The sequence below is a fragment of the Macrobrachium rosenbergii genome, chromosome 47 (assembly GCF_040412425.1).
Source record: "Macrobrachium rosenbergii isolate ZJJX-2024 chromosome 47, ASM4041242v1, whole genome shotgun sequence".
NCBI lineage: Eukaryota > Metazoa > Arthropoda > Malacostraca > Decapoda > Palaemonidae > Macrobrachium > Macrobrachium rosenbergii.
In genome coordinates, this window is record NC_089787.1 from 37710249 (window position 1) to 37736458 (window position 26210).

At 36.2% G+C, this 26210-nt stretch overlaps 1 protein-coding gene across 1 annotated transcript in view; it reads right to left on the reverse strand.

The window, feature by feature from the left end:
• LOC136830774 (uncharacterized) overlaps window positions 1-20677 on the reverse strand; it is a 175121-nt gene extending 154444 nt beyond the window's left edge. Inside the window, exon 1 of the mRNA XM_067090677.1 lies at window positions 20406-20677. Within this exon, the coding sequence (XP_066946778.1) occupies window positions 20406-20550 (145 nt within the window). The 5' untranslated portion in view covers window positions 20551-20677. The remainder of the gene's footprint in view (window positions 1-20405) is intronic.
• Window positions 20678-26210: the final 5533 nt, after the last annotated feature.

The following is a 26210-nucleotide window of genomic DNA, read 5'->3' on the forward strand; positions in this document are numbered from 1 at the left end:
ACTCTTCTTTAAGTTATATTTTCCTACCTCTGACTTCTGAATATATATATTTTTTGGTTTTCTACATACTTGCGGTCTTTCCTGATGAAGCGCTTTTTAAATGTATGTTCTGTTGCTTTTTTGGTTAGGCCTGTAAATTAATTCTCAATTTAATACCTCCATTAATGTTACCTTTCTCTTGTTCGTTTCAAGCCAATGGCCACGGAGAGCTTTATTGTTTCGTCCTGCGTTCCACTGAACACAAAATCGTTTCTGCAACACTTTTTTTTTTATTTCATGCGGTTAGACGGCCAGCTGGATTTTGGGTTCAAATTCGCTTGCAGGTCAGTGAACTTTGAGTCTATTTTTAGTGTATTTCTTAAAAGAGTCTTAGCTATTTTATCTTGTACCTGTACGACTGACAATGTCTCTAGCATTCTGAAGTCAAATGTTCCAGACATACACACACGTGTGTATATATATATATATATATATATATATATATATATATATATATATATATATATATATATATATATATGTATATGTGTGTGTGTGTGTGTGTGTATATGTATATATAGTATCTCTATCTATCTATCTATCTATATATATATAATCACTTTGTGTTCAACCTGCACAGCTGGCTCAACATTTCCTTTATACTGTCCTATCTAATCTTCTATAACACTCCTGAGTCTCTTCTTAATCTGAAACAAATAAATTGTTACCTTTCTTGATTCACCTAATTTAGGACCTTTGTTTCATCTTCCATCAACAGTTACATTTAGTTCCAAATGCCTTCACAAATACTGAAGTGCCTGGCATCGTGCAGTTGTTTTCATAATGAATGACTGTGATATTCATATTTTTTTGGTAAACTCTTGTGCCGCACTGCTCCAGAATGTAGATGTATCAAAGGACTGCTGGAAGTTTATTGTTATGACATATAAAACCTTAATTAAAAAAGAACTTGTCCTTAATTCACATGCGGTAAAAAAAATTCCAGTTTATGACATACAAAACCTTAATTAAAGAACTTGTCCTTAATTCATTTACATAAAAAAAAAAAAAACATTCTGCCTGATTCTGTGATGGATTCCAGTTCTGATGTTTGCAATGGCTGTGATTCTGAAACTTTATCTGCTATACAGGAGAAACAAGGGTTGAGGAAGTGATGGTGTCATGTGATTTTTCGCAAACGATAGTGGAACTTACAAGACTGACCCAGCGGATAACTTTAATAAGGCTCATGTAAAATTGAAACAAAAAGGACTTAATGATATGTCTGAAAAACATAAATGAAAAAGGGTAAGTTTCGGTCAAGTAGATAACATAAGTTGGACTCTCAGATATTAGCTTTACAGAGAAAAATTAAGTTAAGGCCAAAAAAAAAAAAAAAAACTAGAATAATTATTGGAAGAAAAAGGGTAAAAGTGAAAATTGCTTTTGAACTTGAACGTCAGAAAGAAAAATCAGAAGTAGAATTACTTGAGGCGTAAAGAATGTGACAGGTAAATTCTAATTTAGTGTTATACGGCATAGCTTGAGTAGGAGGAAAAATGCTGTCTGTTGCAGATCAAACAAAATTTATAGGTCAGGCTAGGATATTCTACAATAACTGACTTCAGAAGATTCTAAGAATTATATAATAACTGCGTTCAGAAGATTTGATACTGTAACGAACACTGTTTTACTAGCATATAATAAGTTTAAGAAACTTATAAACAAAGATTTCGTTGCTACAAACAGACAGCACTTCTGTGGATTTTTCGGTACAACTTTGTTTCTCTTTGAAAAAAGTTTTAATCTTGGATTAAAAGATTACATTTCCCTCAAAAATTTGATACCAGATCAACTTGAAGTTTGTGTACTTCCAGAGATTAGAAAACATTTTAATGAGAAGTAAGTCAAATAGTTAAATCAGGGAGCAAAACTGACTAATACATATTTCGTTACCCATTGAAGAACCTTTCAGTTTTCACATAATAATGAGGTTTTGAATGAAGGGAGATCAACTAGCAATAGCACTCTTGATTTTATCAAACTTGTTTTATTCAAAAAGCATCGCAGTCACTTAGACGTTCTTGTTGTATGAAAGGAAGGCATTGCATTACTGAGTGCCCCAGGTCAGAATACTAAAGTCTAAAAAATAAAAAAAATAAAAATAAATAAAAAAAACTGATGCTCATAGTAAATATATTTTTGATGCTTGATCCATGACTTTTGGAGAGAGAAGGTTGTTCAGTTTCACAGAACACATACAGTAAGTTCATTCTATTTCACACTTACATCACCAGAAAAAGTCCCGAAAGATGAATATTCTTTTTCACACTTTATTTTTCATGGACAGGTAATAAGCATACCTTAGTTTTACCAAACCACTGAGCTGATTAACAGCTCTCCTAAGGCTGTCCCGAAGGATTAGACTTATTTTACGTAGCTAAGAACCAATTAGTTACTTAGCAACTGGACCTACAGCTTACTGTTGAATCCGAACCACATTATAGCGAGAAATGAATTTCTATCACCAGAAATAAATTCCTCTAACTCTTCATCAGCCGGCCGGGGGAATTGAACTCCGGCCCATCGAGTGACAGTCCGAAGCTGATTATGGACATCTAATTTATGATGTTCAAGTTTTGCACAGTCTTTCACTAAATACCTTCTACTTTATAAAGAAAGTTATACTGGTGATCATGAATGTTAGCAGCCAAAGGGGTTATTACACATTACCTTCGGCACAAATTTATCTCGGAACTGATCTTACTGAAGCGCCAGTTAAAGAAGCTGTAACGGACAAAGCATTGTCATTACACGGTCTAGTTATAAGTTACCATCCAAAATCTGGGGAAAAATGTTATTCTATTCTGAAAATGAAAATAAATCACAAACTTTGTGTACACTTCCTACCTCTCAAAGTAAATGACTGGAGGGGGCTCCAATTTAAATGATTTACCCCTTACGAATAGTCTGATTAACGCATGACAGGAGGGTCCAACAATGAGTAAGGGTTTCTAAAGGGTAGTATAGACATCAGTGAAAGTCCCGGACTGTTTATAAAAAATGACGTGCAAATGAGAATGTATTTTTCTAAGCACTTTAATCCAAGAATGAGAGGCGATGACTACTCAAATATTAGTACCAAGACCTTTCAGAGACTTTACTATTGAAATGCTACATAATACGTTTTCTGGACACCGTATTTCTGGCTGAAAAGATAGAAAAATTTTTTTTCTTCTTTTGGACAAATTTAAGAAAATCATGTTTCTTATTTTGTTAAAACATGTAAAATACGTCAACTTACGGGGAGACCAAAGAAAGTTTATCGTACAAGTCGTTTGCACCCTATTCCAGCCGCTGAAGATCCCTTTCAGATAATTATTATTTATGTTGGATCATTACCAGAAACTAAGAGTAAGAATAGATTCACTGACCCCTTATAGTGACTCCTTTCTTCAAATTCATATCATGTTCTATTACACTTCAATAAGGCAACCCCGTCTAATCTTCCATAGTCGAAACCTATGGCTTCCATTTAACTTTGTAACCTTACAAATGCTATCATTCATTTTTCAAAATCCCCAGGTAACGAAAGCTTCAAAAGCAGCAAAACACAGATTCAACTGTAAATATCAGCTCCATGGCCCGCCCTTCCTCTATATTCTTCCATCGCTTCATCCATAAACGTGATGCACCTGCGCATCACATTTGTGGATACATTCTGCTTAATTCCTGATCCCAGAAGATTAATTAGGTAACGTCAATCTGCTCCACATAATGGATGCCACGAAACGCTGATCGCTTTAAAATCCCTTAAGGACCATGGTATCGGATGACTTTTCAATGTGGTGCAGAACGACCCAAAAAGTTTTAGACCTGAAACTAATTAGACAATGGCACGTTTTTAATGTAACTTCACAATAATATCGTCCAGCACGCCCGAAATTCTATTTAGCTTAAAAATGATTACTGACTGATTGATTTAATGTTCTCTGGCATCGGGACAACTAAGGTCATTGACGCGCTATCATTTGTTGAGAATGACGAAATTTATATACAACCTAAGGACGATGGCTATGGCTATATATATATATATATATATATATATATATATATATATATATATATATATATATATATATATATATGTATATATATATATATATATATATATATATATATATATATATATATATATATATATATATATATATATAATATATTTATAGCTTTTGCAGAAGACCTGCTTCTGATGCAAATCTAAAACTTCCACTGGCACCGTAAACAACCTCTTCCCTGAGGACTCTGGCTTGAATGAACCGGCCATTCTCGTCTCGGGCCTCGGAGAGAAGGCTTCTCCTTAGGTCCCTAAGACTGGGGCATTCACTTAGCAAGTGTTTGATAGTCAAAGGGACCACGCAGCTTACAAAGAGGAAGAGAAAAGATTAAAACAAGAAATACATTATCAACTACGCATGGCATATGCCTTGGGCATTTTAATTTCTGCTGTCGGAAAAATGAAATTAATAAACACAAATTCTGTGACTACTTATATATCATCTCATTTTCCTCTCTCTTTTCGGTGGCCCGCACAAGCCTCACGAGCGAGAGATCCCAAATTCAATCACAGGCGATCTGGGCCCGTCACCTGAAAAACCTGCTGAACTTTTGTTGAATTGAACAGTAAGTCATGTGCTTGGTGGCCAGTCTACTACAGCAGGTGGCAAGTAAGGATCAAAAGAATAAACAGTAGCCACAAAATAAAAGAGCTCCTTCAAAATATTTACCAACATACCATTAAAAAGGGAAGGGTCTCACCATGGTAACCACCACCCAAACGTAGTAGAACTTTTCCTCAGTCTCTCCTTCCTTTCTTGGAGGAACGGGCTTGACTGAAAGTGAAGCGAAGGGGACGGGGAAGGGGAATGTCCGAGGACTACTGGGGAAGCGACGAGGAAGCGTCCTCTCACACTCAGAATATGACTTTTCCTGCGTGTGGCTTCGAGGGCCCTAAGAAGAATTTATGAGCAAATGTAAGTCAGCGCCAGTTCGCCCGGTGCATTTGTTTGCAAACGAGTCACTGGAGACACACTCAAGTTACGGAGGTATTAATGACTGTCCCTATGCAAATTATGCTGCTTATCAAGGAGAGCGTGGGGGAAGAGAGAGAGAGAGAGAGAGAGAGAGAGAGAGAGAGAGTAGTAAATTTTTTAACGTCTTATAATCGAAAATCGAGCAGCGGAGAGACAATTACATAAACCATACAAATATCATCAAGAATTAAAAATAACACATCTCGAGTAAAATAAGATACCGCAATATTCCTCTAATTGCTTGGTCAATTTCACAGTCTCTCTCTCTCTCTCTCTCTCTGGTTGCCTTTGTGGTGTAAAATGTAAGCTGTGACTTCCCAGCGAAGCTACATTTTATACGTCCTAGAAAAATACTGATAACTTATCTCAAAGTGAACTCGTCAGTTCCTCAATATTCAGCAACATCTGAAAGGCGTTGAAATCCCTTCATTTCTGGTCAGTTCAATGACCTTTCACAAGAACCAAGGAAAAAACAGAAAACCCAATATGGGAAAAAGTTAAAAGCTGCGGCCCCGTTAATCAAGCGAGAGAATGAAATAGCAGTCACTACTAATGCACCCATTAACGACTCATTATTAAGAAGAGAGACAAAAAAAGATAACGCGTTTAACGAGCAAGTAAGACGTTTGTCATTTCTGATAACGTTTCACCAATAGTTCCAAAAAGATTCAGAACGTAGTAAGTAAAGAGTAAATAGTCATTCAGAGATGTTCACTGGTCTCAGTTTTCATAATGATAATTACCTTACAAGAACTGAACGTGCATGAAAAAAAAGCCTGTACTGATGTGATATGAGGTGTTGTCAATGGAAATAAATAATCCTTGAAAGGAGAAAAAATAAAAAAAATAAAAAAAAACTACAACCTATTGACGGATTGGTAATGTCAAAATATGAGACTGGTCGTACTGCATCTGGCGACTAAAAGGAAAGGTAAGATGAAACTGGTCGGTTTATTATATGGCATTTTAGCAGGTATTATGCTGTTCAACGCGTCTATGAGAATGGTGTTATTTATGCGTGGGAGTCAAGGAACTCATAAAACAGCGTTTTGTTACGCGGATATGGGAATTAAAGAGAACAGGTTCTTCGCTACGCCTCACGCTCTTATTAATACTAAGCACTGTCATTTGGTGGATATGCTAAAGACATGTCAGTTCTATAATTATCAATAAGCTACAATTCCTACTGTAACTTAAACCTTCCCCGTACAAGAAAGCATAATGCTTTCTATTTCCCAGAAGCTAACATTACTGAAGACCTTCGTAATCAGATCTTAAGTGCGTATTTCACCTTCGCATTCGATAGAAGAGCAAAGACAAATCTGTGCTAGCGCCATTCATTTGTAGAAATAATTTTTAGCATTTCATTTTTCTTGAATTCATGCTTTCTTTAAATCTCACCTGTCGTTGATATGTTCTGAATGGCTTAATATCAAAGAAGTGGCGCCCGTTTAATTGCAAAAATTCACACACACATATACATATACATATACACATATATATATATATATATATATATATATATATATATATATATATATATATATATATATATATACATACATACGTATACATATATATAATTATATATAGATATATATGTATATATACATATATACGTATACATACATACATTATACATGTATGTATGAATATATGCACGTATTTAGTCAAGTAATACAAAGCAAAAATTTCGTAATCAACTGAAGTCTATATGTTCAAGTGCTGAAAGTGATTAAGGCTTTAAGTGGGAGGGAGTTCTAAGTAATGTCAAATATTGTTGGAATATTCTAAATTAACAAATATTTTGGAAATATCAAACAAGTCATGAATCATCACGATCTTTCAAGTAGGCACAAGCCTTGTCCCAAGTCTTGATCTACTTTTCACCTTCACTGGGACGACAAGAATATTATTCTTACTCTTTAGACTTATTATAACACTATTTTCCTTTTCTCCATGGTTTGCATATTCTTTCCTTATCTGTTGCATCTCATTTTACCTATGTTACATGACCTAACACTTTTTCTCGCAGTCTTTCGCAGGTAATTTGTTTCTCTTTTAAATAAAACCCTACCTCTATAATGCAATCATTAAATTACCACTTTTATTGCTACGATGGATGTTTGCCTGATAAGTATTTGCAAAATTTTCAAAGCGATTTTCTGTAAACAAAATGGTGCTTTTCTTTGCCCATACATGTAAGGCTCGAACTGCTCCAATATGGCGGACTGGTGACGTATTCTCAATCGCCCAATCAGGCGTTTAGGCTTTTATTTCTAGGGGAAAAAGATCTTCTCTAGAACGACAAATTTCCGTCAAGGGTTGAAAACTAACTGGTACATAGCTAGGCAGACCTAATTTTTATTATGTACTAAAGGTATACCTTTACCCACTGTGATAGAGCGAAGTTAAGAATTTTGAACATTCCATGAAAACACACACTCATTATGAATATATAAATTATTACACATACATACGATTAAATATATTACAACTCATATGCATTACAATCATACATGTACATATATGCAAACATTTGCCACGCAGTAACAAGAAGAATAAATATCTGAAGAATCATCAACTCTCACTTGTCACCCGGGGGATAAAGTGATGCACCCCATCAATAAATCAACGCAATTACTGTACTCCATCAGTGACCTCTGAAAATGGACCTGGACAAAAAAGCCGAGAGGGTGATTCACACCAGCACAAGGCATGACCCAGATCTCCTGAGGATCGAGGCTAAATGATTTGGGTGAAGGAACCCTGTCTCTATAAAGGGAAATGTCATGGTTAGGGATATTTGCTATTTCCGCATGGATGCGAGAAAGTGATTCTATTCAAGTCAAGACAAATGTATCAAAGCACCACGGCCATTAAAGCCCTTATAATATCTAGACTACGGAAAATCCCTTGCTGTACGACTGAGTTAGCTGGATGGCTCAAGAAAGGGCGAAGATAATGAAACGTGACATATATGCAATAGGTAAATTTTTCGAGGTGACTACGCTTTTGGAAGAAAGGTCTTCTCAACTCAGGAGCCAATTTCTGCTAAAAGTTATTAATCTCGGGAAGGCCACCTAATAAGCATATACGCAAACATACACACACAAACATATTATATATGTATATATGTACAGTATGTATGTATATTATGTGTGTGCGCGCCAAATTTCATGGAATACCAATTAATCCATTCTTCGAAATACTACAAATATAATCAAACCCAGATACTAGTTAAAATGTAAATTACCGCCAACGTCCTCGGCGTAGGAAGAACACTGAACAAATAATGTTAAAAGGGGAATACAGATTCACTGATATAAATCGAGTGAGTATCATCGGACACGCTCCCTGCAATTTCCATTGCAACCCTTTTAATGAATTGGTTTGTTGTTTCTGCTACCATCAAATGTACGAAACATAACTGACTGAAAGAGGAAGCATTCACAGAAATACAGGATAGAAACGATGCAATGTTGTTGTTGCTGTTGTTGATTAATCTCGCCTTGAGCCACAACGAGTTCCTGCTCTTAAGAGCCCCAGGAGGGAAATTGCAAGAAAGGAGGCAAGGACCGAATCCACGAATCCGCGTTACATTAGAGTGAATTGCTTTATTGTGAACATTTTCAGGAAAACAGCACTGGCTTTGGGGCTCATTCATGGATATCAGTCAAGCAAACGAGGGCCTATAGCTTTTTTTTCCCTTTACAATAAATTTCATTATTTAGTTAACATGAAACATCATTCTCTACGAGAAAAGGGGGACTAAAATCGTATACACCCATTTTTAATATTTAGCAAAAAAGAAAGACCTTGAAAGCGCATTACGTCATGCTTTTTCAGGATTTTTTGTCAGTAAATCCTTGCATTACCAATGTCACTTTATTGTTTATACGTCAATTCAGATATAAATTCAAATTTGAAAATGAATGATTTCCATGTCAGAGTTTGGTCTCGTGAGGGGATGGCATGATATAAAAGGACCCAGCCGTCCTCCTTGTAGTGCACATCATGCTTCACTATAAAAATAGAAGCTGAAAAGTGGTGATCGTTATACAACGCAACGGTTTGATCATTTCTTCACACAATTCATCTACAGAATGAGTTATTATCTACCCTCCTCTGTACTTCGTGAATCATTTAACTTTCCTAGCGTTAAGAGAAGCATGTTTTTCATTTCAGGCTGCACCTTCTTGGTTTCGGCTGACAAGGCTGCCTTTACCTCTTCAGCATTAAAATGCTAAACAACATCAAACTTGAACAAAATATAACATTTAGTTCAGGTTAATTTTTAAATTTCAACTTGGAATGTGCTCCAAAGGCTGTTTCGAAGAATTGTCATTCCTCGAGTCTCGGCAAAATTATGATAAATTTGTAAGAGTTTCTGGTTCGCGATTTTACTGCATGCCGTACTAAGAAGCTTAACGAGATAATCACTTTTCATCATCTTAAAATGCACCCGAGAGGATCGGTGAAGAAAGTCAATCTAATCGGTTAGAATAATTTGACAGTTTCTCTGTAATACACTGAAAAAAATATTAATACAAGTAAATAATTCGAAAATAAAAAAAAATTTGAGAAGAAAACATACTAATCATCCAGACGACTTGTCAAGAGCATTTTCTATCTGAATGACATCTGCAATTGTAAATAACTAAGTCTCTTATTATACACCTTTTAATTTTATTCTCTCTCCAAATTTAAATAGCTTTTGGGTGGTGGAACTGAAAAATCTTGTGCACTGAAAGTGCCACACAGAGAACGAATCTCTCGTATTATATGACAATTTATTCAAAGGTAACCAAGTAACATGCTTGGCTTCATCATTTCATAACGAAATACATATGAATATTCAGTGACACACAAATAAATTCGGTGAATGCATTTATGTGTATACAATATTGTCACGTTAAACTAAGCTCGTTCCCTTTTGTGGATTGCTGCCTTTACCTTCAAGTTTTTTTTTTTTGATGTTCTCGTCGGTGAGCTGCCGTTTTTCTTTCGCCAGTCGGGTCTGGTAGGGCAGCGAATAACGAGCAGCAGGCAGTTTTGAGTCGACGTTGGTCGAGTTTTTGAGCAAAATTGGATTCAAGTGACACACCAAATCGTGTGAAAGCTGCTCATCTTTGATGACAGCGTGAGGCTGTCCTGAATCGGGGTTTTCTGGTTTTATTTTTGTCCCTGTCGTGCAGCTGAGGGCATGGAGGACGTATGTTGTTTATTTTTTGCCTTTTGTTTAAAGCTACTTTTGTTTAACTTGCTTTTGTTTAGTGCTGCCTCTTGGTTTTTTTAATGGTTTCACTTTTTAAGACCTAACTAAATAAAAAAATAAATTAATATTAATTTTTATTGTTTTTGTTGTTTTCCTTTTGTTTGTTACATCTGTCAAGGTCAATTTATGTTAAAGAGACGGCCCACTCGGGTCGTTACAAATATGCATGCTTGAATTTCTACGAAAATTAAATAACTAATAAAATATATACAATTTACCTTGTTTTCTCTGTAAGGTCAATTTGAGACTCAAGGAATTTCTTTTCCTGCAGCAAAACCAAGAAATTCGAAAAACCACTTTTCTGAGCAAAGGAGTAAATCCTTTTAGGTTCATCCATTAAAACCAGCATGTGGAGACGCTGCTGGAATGACCTGTACGGGAAGGCATTAAAACATACGAAAAAAACTAAAAGAAAAAATTAATTAAAAGTTCAGCTACGGTGAAGCAGAGACGCGCATTGCTTGAAAAAAATTCAACCATAATCAGAAAGGGAGATAAAAATACAACCACAATCAGAAAGGAAGATATAATGTAATAGAATGATCGTCAGTAGTAATTACCATTCCGCACAATATCCCGAAACAAAACATTACTTAGTTGGGATAAAAAGCGAAAATATTTCTGTAAGTAATGTAAATAAAAACAATAAAAAAAAACTCAATATGAATAACTACGCACAGCACAAAGAGCTCTAGGCGCCCGCGCGCACACGCACACACATAAAAAGTTATGTCTGCATTTACGTATGTATATGCCTACAAAATTTATAAAAGCTTTGTGTTTGTGCATAAGCATGCAGATGCTAGAATAAAGAAACGACCATCGACAGAGATAAAACTGTGCGAGCGTAAGGGCAGCTGTTCAAACATACTGTATACGCCAAAAGACAAGGACGGAGGAGAGGAAAATCTGCAAAAAATTCTTCGGCACCTGAGGCCAGCCAAGGGAAAACATAATATCGACGAAACGTGACAGAAACCCTACATTGTAAAAGCGTTCGTAAATGTAAATGTATTGAGAGAGAGAGAGAGAGAGAGAGAGAGAGATCTTGCAAGGAATTTCCATGGCTAAATACTTCTTTAATTAAGAGAACCACAGAAAGGCCTTGGTCAATCATGATGTTAAAAAGCCGCTCTTGATCACTACTACAATCCTTGGGATAGGTCAGGATTCCTTCAGTGACGTTCAGCACTGCTAAATTCGCCTTAAATTACTTAGGAATTTATTTATTGACCTCTTAATTTTTGTACAGGTTTTTTCCAGGAAAATCCACACCCTTATACCGGTATGTTGTTAGCGCTTGAAAGATAGCCCTTGGTGAATGCTTGTGGTAAACATGCAGTCCGCAGCATAACACACACACACACACACTCACACACTCACAAAGAATCAGGGGAGCTTCTGCATGAAGAGTAAAAACCAAAAAGCAAATTCACATGTTGTAAGTGAGAGAGAGAGAGAGAGAGAGAGAGAGAGAGAGAGAGAGAGAGAGAGAGAGAGAGAGAGAGAGAGTGTTGGATCGCAACACCTGATAGTCTTATGAAGCTCATGTGAACATAGTTTGGTCACCCTCCGCTATATTTGCATACTCTTCAAGTGGCAAATGATTGGTTCGTAGGAAAAATTAAAACGAAGAATTCATTCTTTCTCCCTTCCTCTTTCTCTCATCCAGTAAAATTAACACTGCGTTATTAAAAAAAAAAAAAACAGTAAAACGATGAATATTGACGTGGGACCGCTGCTTCGCTCGCTACAAAAAGCTCGCAAGGATTAAGATGACTGCAAATGCAGAGAAAATGAATAAAAATATCACACAAGAAGAGTAGTTTCGCTCTGTCACACAAATACTTGAGTTTTAATTCACACAGCACATATGTGCATGAATTCAGTATGCGCATGCAAATGTGTATTCACTATGCACAAATGACTATGTACTCTTCAACAAAAATGGGTGTGTACTCGGTAGGCACAAATGAACATGTATTTAGAAGGGAGAATATACTTGCGCATTCATCAGCTTCATCGTCGTCATGATCATGAGTCTCCTGTACTCTGGCAACTCTGAGCATTCATCTCCATTCTCTCTTCTCCTCTTCAGTCTTGCATGTGATCCTTCATATAATTCACCAAGAATTATACTCTTCCCTCCTCACGAAATCTTACATCACAATTAATAAAGATTCTCTCAATTTTTTTTTCTTATTTCCACTGACCACTCATTTTTCTTTCTTTATCGCCACCTATATATATATATATATATATATATATATATATATATATATATATATATATATATATATATATATATATATATATATATATATATATATTTATATATAAATATATATATTTATATATATATATATATATACATATATATATATATATATATATATATATATATATATATATATATATATATATATATATATAATAAGGAAAGATTCTATATATATATATATATATATATATATACATACACACACACACACACACACACACATATATATATATATATATATATATATATATATATATATATATATATATATATATATAGAATCAATATAGAATCAACGAGGGTAGAAGGTCTTATCCTCCCAGTTTTCAGAGAGTCCTGAGGTTGTTAGCCCCACCTACTTTTCAACCCTTGTGGTGAACCACCACAACTAATTACCCGGTCAGCAACTTCAGAGCCTGGGTCAACGGTCACAATAGGTTTGAAAAATGCCTAAAGGGCTCGACCTTGGCTTTTCTGCTGATGAGGCACATATTTCTATCATGGTGATGTGATAAAAATAATCATATATTATAAGATATATGTATGTATATATATAAATAACATATATATATATATATAATAATATATATATATATATATATATCTTAGTGTGTAAACATGCATACTATATATAGAAGATATATATAATTCAACCATTTCAAAATTGTAATCCAAGTAACATAAAAAAAATAAAACTGCTTGCTTTTAGAGTGCCATGTTGTTACCTGAAAACTTGTTCAAATATCCAATCTCTTTTAACTCCTCTGATGGCGATCAAATAAAGATGGCTAAGCGTCTTCGCTGAAGTGATATATGCGCTGCATTTTCACTTTCTAAACTTGTACACAAACTAAGCTTTAGTCATACTTGACCATCAAGTCCCACAGCGACCGGATCGGGATGAAAAACGAAGAGCGCAGTCTCTTCCATTATTATTTGTTTTCTTATCTGTTTAGGTTTCATTAAACATGAGAACACTTACAAAGGTTTTAGGATTACTCGCCCCAGTCATGACCATTCTCATTTTATGAAAGTAAGTAAGGAAATCTGACATCTGTCACGGAATGTTTGAATAATAATAATAATAATAATAATAATAATAATAATAATAATAATAATAATAATAATAATAATAATAATGTCTTATTTTTTGTACACTGACGACTAATAAATTTTTATCCACATTTAATGGGCACAATAATGCTTCCTTCTATGTCGAGAAAATAATGGCGTGTCCATCAAACCTATACCTTATTCTTTTCTGTCTCTTTGTATTGATATTAATGCCATTATTAGAACAGTTTTTGTATCTGCAATAAGTAAAATGATCCCGGAAAATTGTCTCTTATCCAGTGTCGAGTTTCTTAAAAACTGAAAACTACATTTTAGTTTCTTTGCACTCTCATCTTGACAGATTATGTGTTTTTAATTTTATAGCGCTCTCTGTAATACTGACTTACGTTTCTCCCCTCAGTTAGCTCTTTCGTTTTTTAAGGTTTTCCTGTTTTTGAGAACTGTTATTATTATTATTATTATTATTATTATTATTATTATTATTATTATTATTATTATTATTAATAGCATGTGTCTCGGATGGAGCAGAGGTAAAGACGTATTTTTACCTCTGCCTTCGTAATTCTGGTATTTAAAGGAGACAACCTGGTATAGTGGAGCAGATAAATATTTCTTTGGACGCAATTACTCAATGAATGACATTTGCATGAAACTTGGTATGAATGTTCTATTTAAGTCATTTTTTAATAAAAGGGTCTTGACCATGAACAATTATAATACAGCTACTATTTCTTCAAGATGGCCTCCACTGCATGGCCAAAACAATTATGGCCCCAACAAATTTTTCGGTTTTTTACATCTTGGTGTCAATTTACTAATTTACTTATCCCATTCTTTAGTAAACAAGCTGACTGCTTTGATGTCCCAACACAATAATTGTAAAGACCCAGGTCACCATGAACCAGCCAAAAAGTGGTAACAAAGACCAACGCTGTCGGGCTTAAATTCAGCTTAGAATTTTAGGAGATATTTACCATAGATGTCTGTTCAAATGTTGCTCGTTAAAAGCACTGCTAAAGTCGGGGTAGCCAAAAGGATGATTTTTTCCCCTTACAAGATGCCCCAATGGCTTGCACACCACAACTTCTCCAGCAGTCGAGTTCTCACCCTAGTCTCCCGTAGCAGTGGTGATTCTGCAAATGCATGATGGTGCAAAAGGCGGACACTGCAAATAATGGTGGTGCAAAAGGCGGGCATCGCAAATAATGGTGGTACAAAAGGCGGACATTGGCTTCTAGGTAGACGAACCTTATTAGTCTGGCAGAGGCAAAATCAGTAAGAAGCAAACTCTGATACTAAACCTAGGCAGATTAATTATAACCAGTCATGGTACAGAGATAAATAAAAAGAGCGTACGTTCACTACCATGGCACACTGGTGACAGATGCTACTGTGCAACTCAGTATAGGGTTCAAATTCAGGAAAACATCACGGTTAGGATCCCAAATACTATCTAATAAGGCCCTAATAGGCTGCTAAGATACTAGCTAAATACATCAGAACTGATAGGCTAAGCCAGCAAAGGAGGGCAGTACTAAGGATAACACAGGTTCTTAATGGTATCCCAGCATATCCAGTATAGAAGCTATATGGGATTTATGTGATATTGGTTGAACAGTCAGTTTAGGTACAGGGCAACTACATAAACCTAACTGAATCCTATAGAGCAAAGTAAGTAATAAGAAAAACCTCAGCATATGTCATTTTAAAGCCTCAAATTATGGGTGCACAATCAGAAAGGAAAACAACGAGTATGCTGGTTACAGTAATACTGCAAAGAATTTACCAATGTTTCATGCCATTACATCCTAATCCAGCAAAGATAGTAATACTGAAAGCATAGAAACCACAATGATATAAAATGAAACTATGTCAGATAAATACAAAATGCTATTCAATAACACAAAGAACAAAGTTAGAAGAGCAGAGAACAGGAGCGTTACTCTCAGTAACATGGATGAGAACAATAGGGAGAGAAGAACCACAGCAGAATGCTGTTTGTGTGAGCAAGAAGATCAAATTTCAAATTTATCAATACCATGACTATGCAGTTGAATACTACTCAATCAATGTTCCAAAACTAAATCATGGACAGCTCCTTTCAAACCTCAACGCCGCGTATTGCTTGCCCAAGCGTTGATGTATCACCTGTAATTCAAAGTACATTTAACAACTTAGAAAGAGCACTTCTCAATTCGATTAAGCTAGAAGAGAGTTGTATTGATCTACGAAGAGTTATAGCCTGTAGCATTTTCAGAACTTGTTCGGCACATTATGGATTGATAAGTTATCAAAACGGGCAACACCTGTTACCTATACTCTGGCTGATCTAGCCTGACTGTACAAGCATTACTTATAACAACTTAGTGTGGATTCCCTAAATGTCAACTCACTCAGGTTAAAGGAGCATTTACCCACTAGGATTCCTGAGCTAAAGTCGATTGGAATGGACACAACGTCCTTTAAGCATTCAGAAAGGATCTACGCTCAGTTTTCTTTGATATTTCCAAATGTAGTAAATCTATTCGCCAAGCTATACTGCAGACATCATAGATAAAGAAATGCGAAATCACAAAACCCAATTCAGCAGTGAAGTCAAAAGATGGTTTGGACAAGCAGTTTCACCAGCACTAATTCAAGTTGTATGTAGCATTGAACATGGTGCATACAGTACATATGTGAGACATGGCGTAAGAAAATCAGACTTAGCTATTGTGAAAATTTCGTAGTAAAACTACGAACCAAAGTATAGAGAAGGATGAAAAAACCGAGCTTTCAAAAGATTGAAACACTGCTGTCTGCACATTTGTCAGGGTGCAAGTGTTTCCCAAAATAAGAAAGAGAAAACTAACTGAAAAACTTCAAGAGAATGGAATTAGCAATTGCATGATATTGTTGTAAATATCCAGCTCGTCAGGTGACACTGTTGTAAACCAATATGTGGAAAAAGATGTGTACACTAGGTTTGACTGTTTGTGGTAGAAAACAGACTACACACCAGCAGTCACCAAAGCAAATCCTTCCACAGCACAAGTATTGCAACACCCAATTTCTGACAGAAGTACACACCTCATTCAAGATTATGGACAGTATGGCAAAATGAGTTCCTGAGCTTCCTGATTCAAGCACAAACATCCCACTATCCTCCTTCAGCAAGAAGAGTCCAACACCAAACACCACTGACAATTCATCATTGCCAGTTCAAAGTCTCTTCCAGAGATACCTGACATGAAGAAGAATGATTGGAAAAAGTTCATGGTGCTACAGACAGATGATTCATCCAATATAACATGGTCAACCCATCATGCAAGCCAGCAGAGGACTAAAGATTTTTATACTAGCATCACAACTCTGCTCCTTCAAGCTCACAATGTTACCACAGTGAAGCAAGCCATCAAAACCAAAACACCAAAGATGTCTGAAAAATATGCCACAGAGGATATTCTGCCTAAAGTTATACACAACAGTATTAATTATAAGAGAACTAACATCATCGTTTATGTACTCTGTCCATTCAGCTTGCAGTGTGAAACAAGATCTGAGAAAAGAAAATCTATTAGTAGGAGAGTAACAACAAAAAGGTAATGCACCATCAAAATGGAGGAGCTTTCTCAGAGATTGCAATAACGAAATAGAACCATTTTAATCCCTTACTGATGCAGTGGCTAAAATAACAACAACCAAGGTACCCACTGTGACAATGGAGGAAAAGGCATTCACAAGTGTCATTTACAACAACGTCAGCCTAGAGGAGTTGGCTCTTGTATCCATGAGGGAGGTGACACATGACTATTCTTACGTATATGACATGCGGTCAGAGATTGCCACAAGACTGATGACTGATGTTAATGAAACAGGCATATTAATAAATATTATATCGTTTATGTATCGCCCCATAGCGACAGACTCTCTTCCATGACCTTGTTACCACTAAAGTGCAAGAGAAAGCCAAGGGGAAGCTGTTCTTTTATGCCTTCACTGGACTGGTGTTATATCAAGTTTTAATGTCAAAGGAAAAAAGCCTAATCTACAAGTTCAATATAAATATTTAGTTCTAATGTATGACTGGTTAAGCACAGCCTACTTCTGCAGATGAGGCAAGGCTTAATCTCTTTGCACAAAAGCAGAGGTCAAAGAACTTATTACCATGAAGAAAAAGTGCAATGAAGCAGCATGCCAAACAGGCTGCCTATCAAGCAGAGTTTGAGGCCAGTGCATCATCCATCAGCCAGAATTTCAATATCCTTCCAAGTGAGGATAGGTAAAAGAAGATAACACGAATAATCGTCTGGACTGCCTATGAACCCGTTTTAAAGCTGCTGGGAATTCACCATATATGGATGGAAGCAGCCAGGATGTGGTGGTAGAAGGCCCAAATGTGTAAATACTGGATTATATGCTGTGTTCCACTTAGATTTATTCAGGTAGGTAATGGGTTAATAACAAACTATCCAGGTCTTTTCATATCAAAATTAAATATTACCTCAGCAAGAATCTATTACTTGTCACCAAAATCAACCTGTTCAGACATAAAATGCAACACCTTTGCATACGTCATATACCCGGGGGATTATCTAGCGGCCATCTTGGAAAATGGCCGCCATATTGGAATTTAAAACAGCTAGCATTTTCTTTATATAAATCTGAATCAAAATAAATACTTCAGCAATATTTCAGGCTTTTATCATAATTGAACGATTTGATGTGTTATCTGCTCTACTTTACAATGCACGAATTCAATTATCTTCTCAAATTTCAAAAAAAGTAAAGCACAGAAAAGATTAGCAGCGAAGCACATGTTAAGTGAATCAAAGTGGTATAATTTCTCTTTTGCATCTAAACCCAGAGAACAAAAACAGCATCTTTCCATTAATTTACTGAAAATAATAACTAATGACCGATTCACAGCTAAAATCTGGACTGAGCCGAGATGTCTAAATGAATGTCATACTAAGACCCTTTTGAATTTAGAAAAACCTAAACTATGATGGACATGGAAGCATTAAAACATTCTCTCTCTCTCTCTTTACAAAAAAGTGGAAACTGACTGCATTAGCCCTTCTGGTGAGCGGAAATCTATCTTCCTCTTCAGGTTCTATTGCTGGAAGAAGTTACTTTTATGGTATCTAAAAACTTTTTGTATTATGAGCAATTATGAAATCTTTATAAAAATGCTTTCCCTCAACCATTTAGCACTCCCTCACGAGCTAGGGCCCACACTTTCCATTTAGCCCCCCTCCTTTTTTTCATTTGGCCCTGGGTTAGATGAAGAGCACTGAGTTTGACGTGCATTGGTGTGTGTGTGTATGTGTGTGTATATATATATATATATATATATATATATATATATATATATATATATATATATATATATATAATATAATAATAACATATGTTGTTTATTATCAAATTCACGCTAATTCGGGAATATCCCCGATAGGGAATTATCACCGGTGGGGAATTTATAAGTGATAAATGGATCGGCATTGCCGTGTTTCGATCCATCGACACAATTACCTTCCAACAACTCCAGTCGACGGTCCACCCACTGAGCCATCAGGAGAGGTATAAGTTAATGCTGAATCTGCTGAACTTGTTTACCAGTCGAGAGCGGGTACAACAGGGTAGACCGTCGACTGGAGTTGTTGGAAGGTAATTGTGTCGAGGGATCGAGACTCGGCAGTACCGATCCATTTATCACTTATAAACATTTGTAGCTTCATGATTGCATATAAATCACGGTGTGATGAAAATTTCTTTTATATATATATATATATATATATATATATATATATATATATATATATATATATATATATATATATATATATATATATATATAAAATGCTGAATATCCAACTTGAACAATGACGAAAGTAATGCGATGTTTTTTCCAATTAACATGAAATCATTCCTTTTCGTAATCTTTTCGAATAGTGCATCTAAATGCACAGTAATACCGTCAGTCACCAATCGGATGTGTGTGAAAACCGGTTACATCTTTCAAAGTAGGAAAAATGGAAGCATGGTAACATTATGTTCATGAATATATAATATTCAATAATCTCACATACTGCATGTATATAATCATGATTCAGTTTATGTGACGGTTTAATATATGAAAATCCAACGAATTCCATGTTATTAAATTGAAAAAAATAAGTGAATAACTAAAATTTACCAACAGAATTCATGATGAAACTTTTTTAGGTAAATTTTATTGACGGGTTGCTTTCCATCTCTCACGGCGTAAAGCATTTTGAACGACGGTACTGCAATGCATAAAGTATCACCTTCTAGGTCTACATTCCCTCTGGATATCCTAACATCAACGACGTATCGTTGCACTGAACGTATCACTTGCACGAAGGAATTCTAATGAGCGCTCCCCCTTCAGCACATCTGATGCTTGCCATGTATACTTGAACTCTCTTTGCAAAAACAAACATGATCGTATGACAAAAGTCTTAACATTAATTCTTTCAGCATGAATTTGCACCCTGACTATACTATTTTAATGTCTGCGGGACAAAGAAAGCCACAACTTCAGCCAATTATTCTTATAGGTCACACTAAACTCACACCTTCAAAAAAGCAAGCACGTTTTATCATCTTATCAAGGCGAGAAACATCGAGAAATGGCGAGGGGCGAACATCAAAGCGCCACCCATAGGGAACGCCACGATGTCGCTGCACTTACCTGCCTGCCAGAAAGCAATGAGACTGACGATGATGATTAAGACGAAGGTCACTAGACCCCCGATTAGGATCTTAACCGTCGTGGCACCCAGGCCACAGAACCCAAGAGGCCCGCCTCCTTCCCCAGCCCCTTTGGTCATCGCCATTATGAGTACATGAGGGGCGGCGGCGGTCCCTTTGGCGTTCCTCGCTCTCCTTCGCTAAAGTTGACTCTTATCCAGTGCTTATCAGTCGCTCACAAATTCCGGTCAAGTATTGCAAGACCAGAAACACTGCCGTCTTCACTGTTTCACTCAAGTTTTTCACTCGTTCGAGAACAATTCAGTAATACCATACTCTCATTGATAAATAACTAAATGTCGCTAAAACCAGAAACATAAATCTGGTTTACTTTTTCAAAGCAAACATTTCATGAGGTGAGGGGGATCAAAGCAATATTAGCACTGTTGCAAATGACACTCCTTTTTGAGACACTCCTCAACCTGTTATATCACCGAAAACATTAGAAATCGGGCTGGACTCTTTCCATTTACGGAACTGGTCATCGTATAGTAACTTACAGCAACGTGTCACTAGTCAGCGTAAATCATCCTTTGTGTATGCCCTGAGAGCAGGGAAGGCTGGCACTAACTCCCATCTCCGGAGCTTTGGTGGTGGACACTGAGGAACCTATTTCGAAGGAAGCCGCGAGTTTGTCTCGTCAGTAAAATATCTCGCTGGCAACAAGTAAAAAAATGGCGGACGAGCCGGCTGTCTTGAGTCCCTCGGTCATAATATCTGGAAATAGGAGAGAAGTGATGATTTCATTGTGACATGTCTGCCATTGACACGGCAGTAATTTAACCATTAAGCAAGAAATATTCAGTGTATTTTCAATGAAAACTAATCATCAGCAAACTAGTTCTGATTTTTTATAGCTCAATATTTTTCGTGCAAAATGGCGGAGATTTTTATTCAGGGAACTCACTCCCTTGCGTTTTATCTTCGTGCTGAGAGAATACAGCAGGTTCACAGAGGAAATACAATCATCAGTTGAGAAAAACACCGAAATCCACTAAGAAAAGGAGAAACATTTTGAGTCTGAGGTTTATCAGCACCCAACATACTATGCGCTACAAGAGCCATACACACACGCTCTAGTAAATTAACATAGTTCATGCAAAGTCAAAACACTGGAGTTAATGAATGCAGATGAACCCATTGGAGATGTCAAGGACAGTAAATTCATTTGTGCTCTTAACCTGAGGTGCCTTGGTTAAACTAACTGAAGAGGAGAATCAACAGTGTGTTTATATATCTCCCGATTATGATAAGCAGTTCGCTTTACGCTGACCATCTCATCAACTGAATAATATATCAAGTTTATGCGAAACTACCAAAAGTCGATTACATAGGCACGAACGCTTACGAAATTTACACGTGATTTACGTCTAAAGAGCGTAAAAAAACATTTACTTGGAAGTACGAAGCTATTGCAGTGGTATCTATATACCTGACATTCATCTTTTTGCTCTTTGAAACCTAACCACTTGCACAATATAACGCGCATCATGAAATTTTTTAACGCCTTCCATTCTTTGTTCTAAATTCAAAAGGATTTTCGTTAAAATAGATAAAAACGTAGAATACTGCTAATAAATCAATAGCAAAAAATGATGGCTTGTCTAAAAAAAGTCCTTACTGATGAAAACGAAACTAAAGTGAGCAAAACTAAGGGACGTTCAATTACAACTGTAATAACTACATTACTGAACAAGTGAAACAGTTTACTAATCGTTATTACGACATTATATGTCCACAGAATGGCCTGTATTTGTAAAAAAAATATATTAATCTAAAGAAATACAAGATAGTCACTATATAGTTTTATTTTAGTATAACTTCTACTATCTCAGACTGGTGCTATCTTAACCCCATCGCCCAACTGAAAAAGTACACATCTGGTCACTGTCTTTTTAAACTATATTTACCTTTACTTAAATCTTATTATTCGGTAAAAATAGAATTTTAACTAGAGTGAGTTGAAGGGTCCTATTTTCTAGTCTTCAATGTTTGGTATTCTCAGTATGGGACTTCCAAGAATCTTTTGTCGCAAGTTTGGATTCTTAAAATGTTTTCGACAAAGCCTTGAATATAAATTAGTTAAGACAGTCCATCTTTCTGCAAATGTCTGTGCTCTTCCCTTCAGTAAATCAATTTTAATTTCTTTTAGTTTACCCCTTTATACTGCATATTTCATTCCTGTTCTATTTCTGCTGATGCTTCTCGTATATCTATTCTACAATGACTTACCGCTTTCTTCCTTTACGACAACGAATTTTTTAAGTTCCGCTCAATTAAGTTGTACCTTTCGTCCTAAATCCAAGCTTTGGAATTCCTCCCTTATGTTACGGTGAAGCGACAAAGAAATGCATGGCTGCCGAATCAACCTCTTTCATCATAAGGAAAAAGTTTGTTAATGGACATTGTCTTTCATAATGACGGCACACTCCAGGCACGTCTGATTTTAAAGGAAACAGGAAAGTCGTCGGAGAATTCCACAATAAGGAAATGAACTGTATAAAGGACAGATCAAATTGCTTGATCATCATTTGTACATAATGTCTTTTGACAGGGGTGTTTATTGACTGGAGAGAGAGAGAGAGAGAGAGAGAGAGAGAGAGAGAGAGAGAGAGAGAGAGAGAGAGAGAGGGGAGGGGGGGTAGTTATCTTGGCTCTTAAGTAAGACCTTACCTTCAGCATTAGTTCATATGATTAAAACATAAATTTTTTTAATTCATGTTTTGGATAACCGTTGATTCAACAAGTCGCATTGGAATCCGTTCATCCGTCCTCAGGATAACTTGTTAACACACGCGATCTGACAACTAAAACCACTAACACAGACACGAACGTGAACACTGACTAATTACAACCTCTTACGAAGTTGTAAGAAAGATAATTACCTTGAAAAAATTACCAAATATAGAGAATAAATAAGACATGGTAATGTACAAAACCAACTGGCTTTTATCATAAAGAATTACTATTTAAATGTCATTAAAAATAAGCTGCCTAGTTCAGCTTTAATTATATTCTATGACGCCGTTATACAATGGAAGCTTTAAGTACATTTCGGGAAAAATAAGGATCTAAGATAACTTATCCATCGAACGTTTTACGCAAGAATAAACAATGTCCTGAAGGATTCATCCATTTCCCGTCAACAAATATAGTAACTGACAGGGAACTCTCATCATCAAGAAAGATCTGATGACTTGCATATGATGTTATTGTTGTTGTGGATGATGTATCGAAAACTTCAAAATCAATACGAATTGAATAACAAATTTAAAAGGAAAGCACTTTGGCAAAAAAAAAAAAAAAAAAAAAAAAATTGCCCCAAACATGAGAAACAACCCAATGAGATGAGGAGCCCCCCAAGTATATGAAAGGCAAACTAATAATAACGACTGGCTTATTAGTTACGATCAATGCCCTTCCTCTACTTCATGAAAAGCTGAAGCTATTCTGATCCCGGCTGTAAATCGATTACATGTCATAAGCTGACACTGGCTGACCTTGATGCCACTTCTGTTAACGGTTATAAGACGAGGTACATTAGACAGATTAACTGCCATTGACAGCCAGTAACAACACTACTTTTTTTCTTAACCAGACTGATTTGCAATAAGACATTTAAAAGCATCTTATTTTCCAGGCAGTAACCAAAATGCCAGTTCATCTTAGGGCAGACATACGCTGAATGGAAGACCATAATTAAAACAATCCATCAAAATCGCTTTTCCAAGAATTCCTCACTGCATAACAGCATTTTTTAGTAATGGAAGTACTTGAATGACAGGAGTGCATAACTGGTTACTTTTTCTAAAACGTCACTGAAATGATTTTCAAGGACCTATAATAAGCGGAGGGAACGCAGCTGATGAACACATAAAAAACTAGTTAATTCAAACTTGACACTGCAAACTACTCTTCTTACAACTCGTAACCTCATCGCTACATATATCATTAACTATTTCCAGCAAAACCAAAAAAAAAAAACTATTTATATGATTAATGCACTTGCCATGACCAAGACATGAACCTATGCCCTTTTGAACTGGAACACGGGCTTAACGCACTACGCCATTAACAAAACTAATGGTTGAGTGCATTAAGTCCTTGTCGCAGTTAGGTCGGCAAAGTGACCTCGTTCTGATACTCTGGATACAGGTTCGAATCTTGCTATGGAAATCAGAATTACTTCATATTTTTGTATTTGAATCTAAGGCTTTGTAGTAACAAGCGTATCCAAAAAGTGTGAAGAATTCGAGAAGTTAAGAGGGCTTTGTGGTTATTACAGTTGCACTGTCGCCCAAGTGCAGATCCCAAAAGTATAAGTTCAAACCCCTGGCAGGGTAGGTGGCTTTACCATGTATAATTCCCTAGGGGTGTAAGTTATTCCTAGTGTGTGTTGTGCGTGTATATGTATGTATGTAAATATGTATGTATGTATGCATATATATATATATATATATATATATATATATATATATATATATATATATATATATATATATATATACTGAGGTGGTTGACTGTTGACTGGTGCAGCAACCGGCTCAAGTTTCCTAGGTGCATGGATTGCTGTAGATGGCTACAAACGCCTACTGAAAAACCAGAGAGTTTTACCACACACACACACACACACACACACACACACACACACATATATATATATATATATATATATATAGAGAGAGAGAGAGAGAGAGAGAGAGAGAGAGAGAGAGTTGATACTTTTTTACCCTTTTATTCGATTAAATTTTGTTATTTTCACGTAAATGATCATTAATTAAATTTTGAGCCTCGCCTTCCATCAAACCCTGCGAAATTAATATCTCAAAACAAGCGAAAACCACCCACGGCTCTGACTAAGCACAGATTCTGCAGGAGATTCAGGAGAAAATACATAAATTAGACGAGCTTTTCCTGGGGATGTTCTCGAAAAGAGCAATAAAGTCTCCAAGTGTAAATGAACAACACATTTAAAATACCTGTTTTTCCTCCTCCGCCTCCTACTCCACCCTCCCTAACATCCTCACCCCACCGAGCTCTGCCAGATAGAAATCCCCCTCGTCATAATGTTATGGAAATGAAGATAATGATAGAAATTATTGTCGCCGGGATTTCTTCAGTTACAGCGCAAGCAGGAATAAAGATTTCTTTCTTATTTCCTGTCTGTCGACTACTGTTGGGAGGTTCACGGGATAGGATGCTGTCTGGAGATTCATGCATCTTCCCTGGACGATTTTATTCTTAGAAAACTCAAGTGACTAAGAACGTTATTTTCTGAAATAAGACGCAGTATTCAAGATTTTAATTTATGACCGAAATGGTTCATGTGTTAGTCCTAAGTATATCGTCAACTATTTACGACACTTCTCAGCTGTCTGATGTCCACCATCCCTCAAAGGACGCATGAACCAAAGTACCTCTGTGAAATTTCACCGCTATTGTTTTTCCTGTGCTTTGCCGTCCACAAATCTCCATCCATATCCAGCCTCCCTTCTCATACATCTCATCCAAGTTGGTCTGGGGCTTCTAACTCCACTGGTCCCCACAGGAGTCCGACCGACGCTGTCACGTGCTATTGCAGTACGAAGGACATGTCCAAGCCATCTCGTTTTAATGATTATCTCATCTAAATAAGGAACTTCCGTAATTTCCCTTATGCTAACATTTCTAACTTTATCCTGCTGCCTGACTCCTAATATTCAGCTTTATTTCCAAATTTACAAAATCTTTTAGATATTTCCATTAT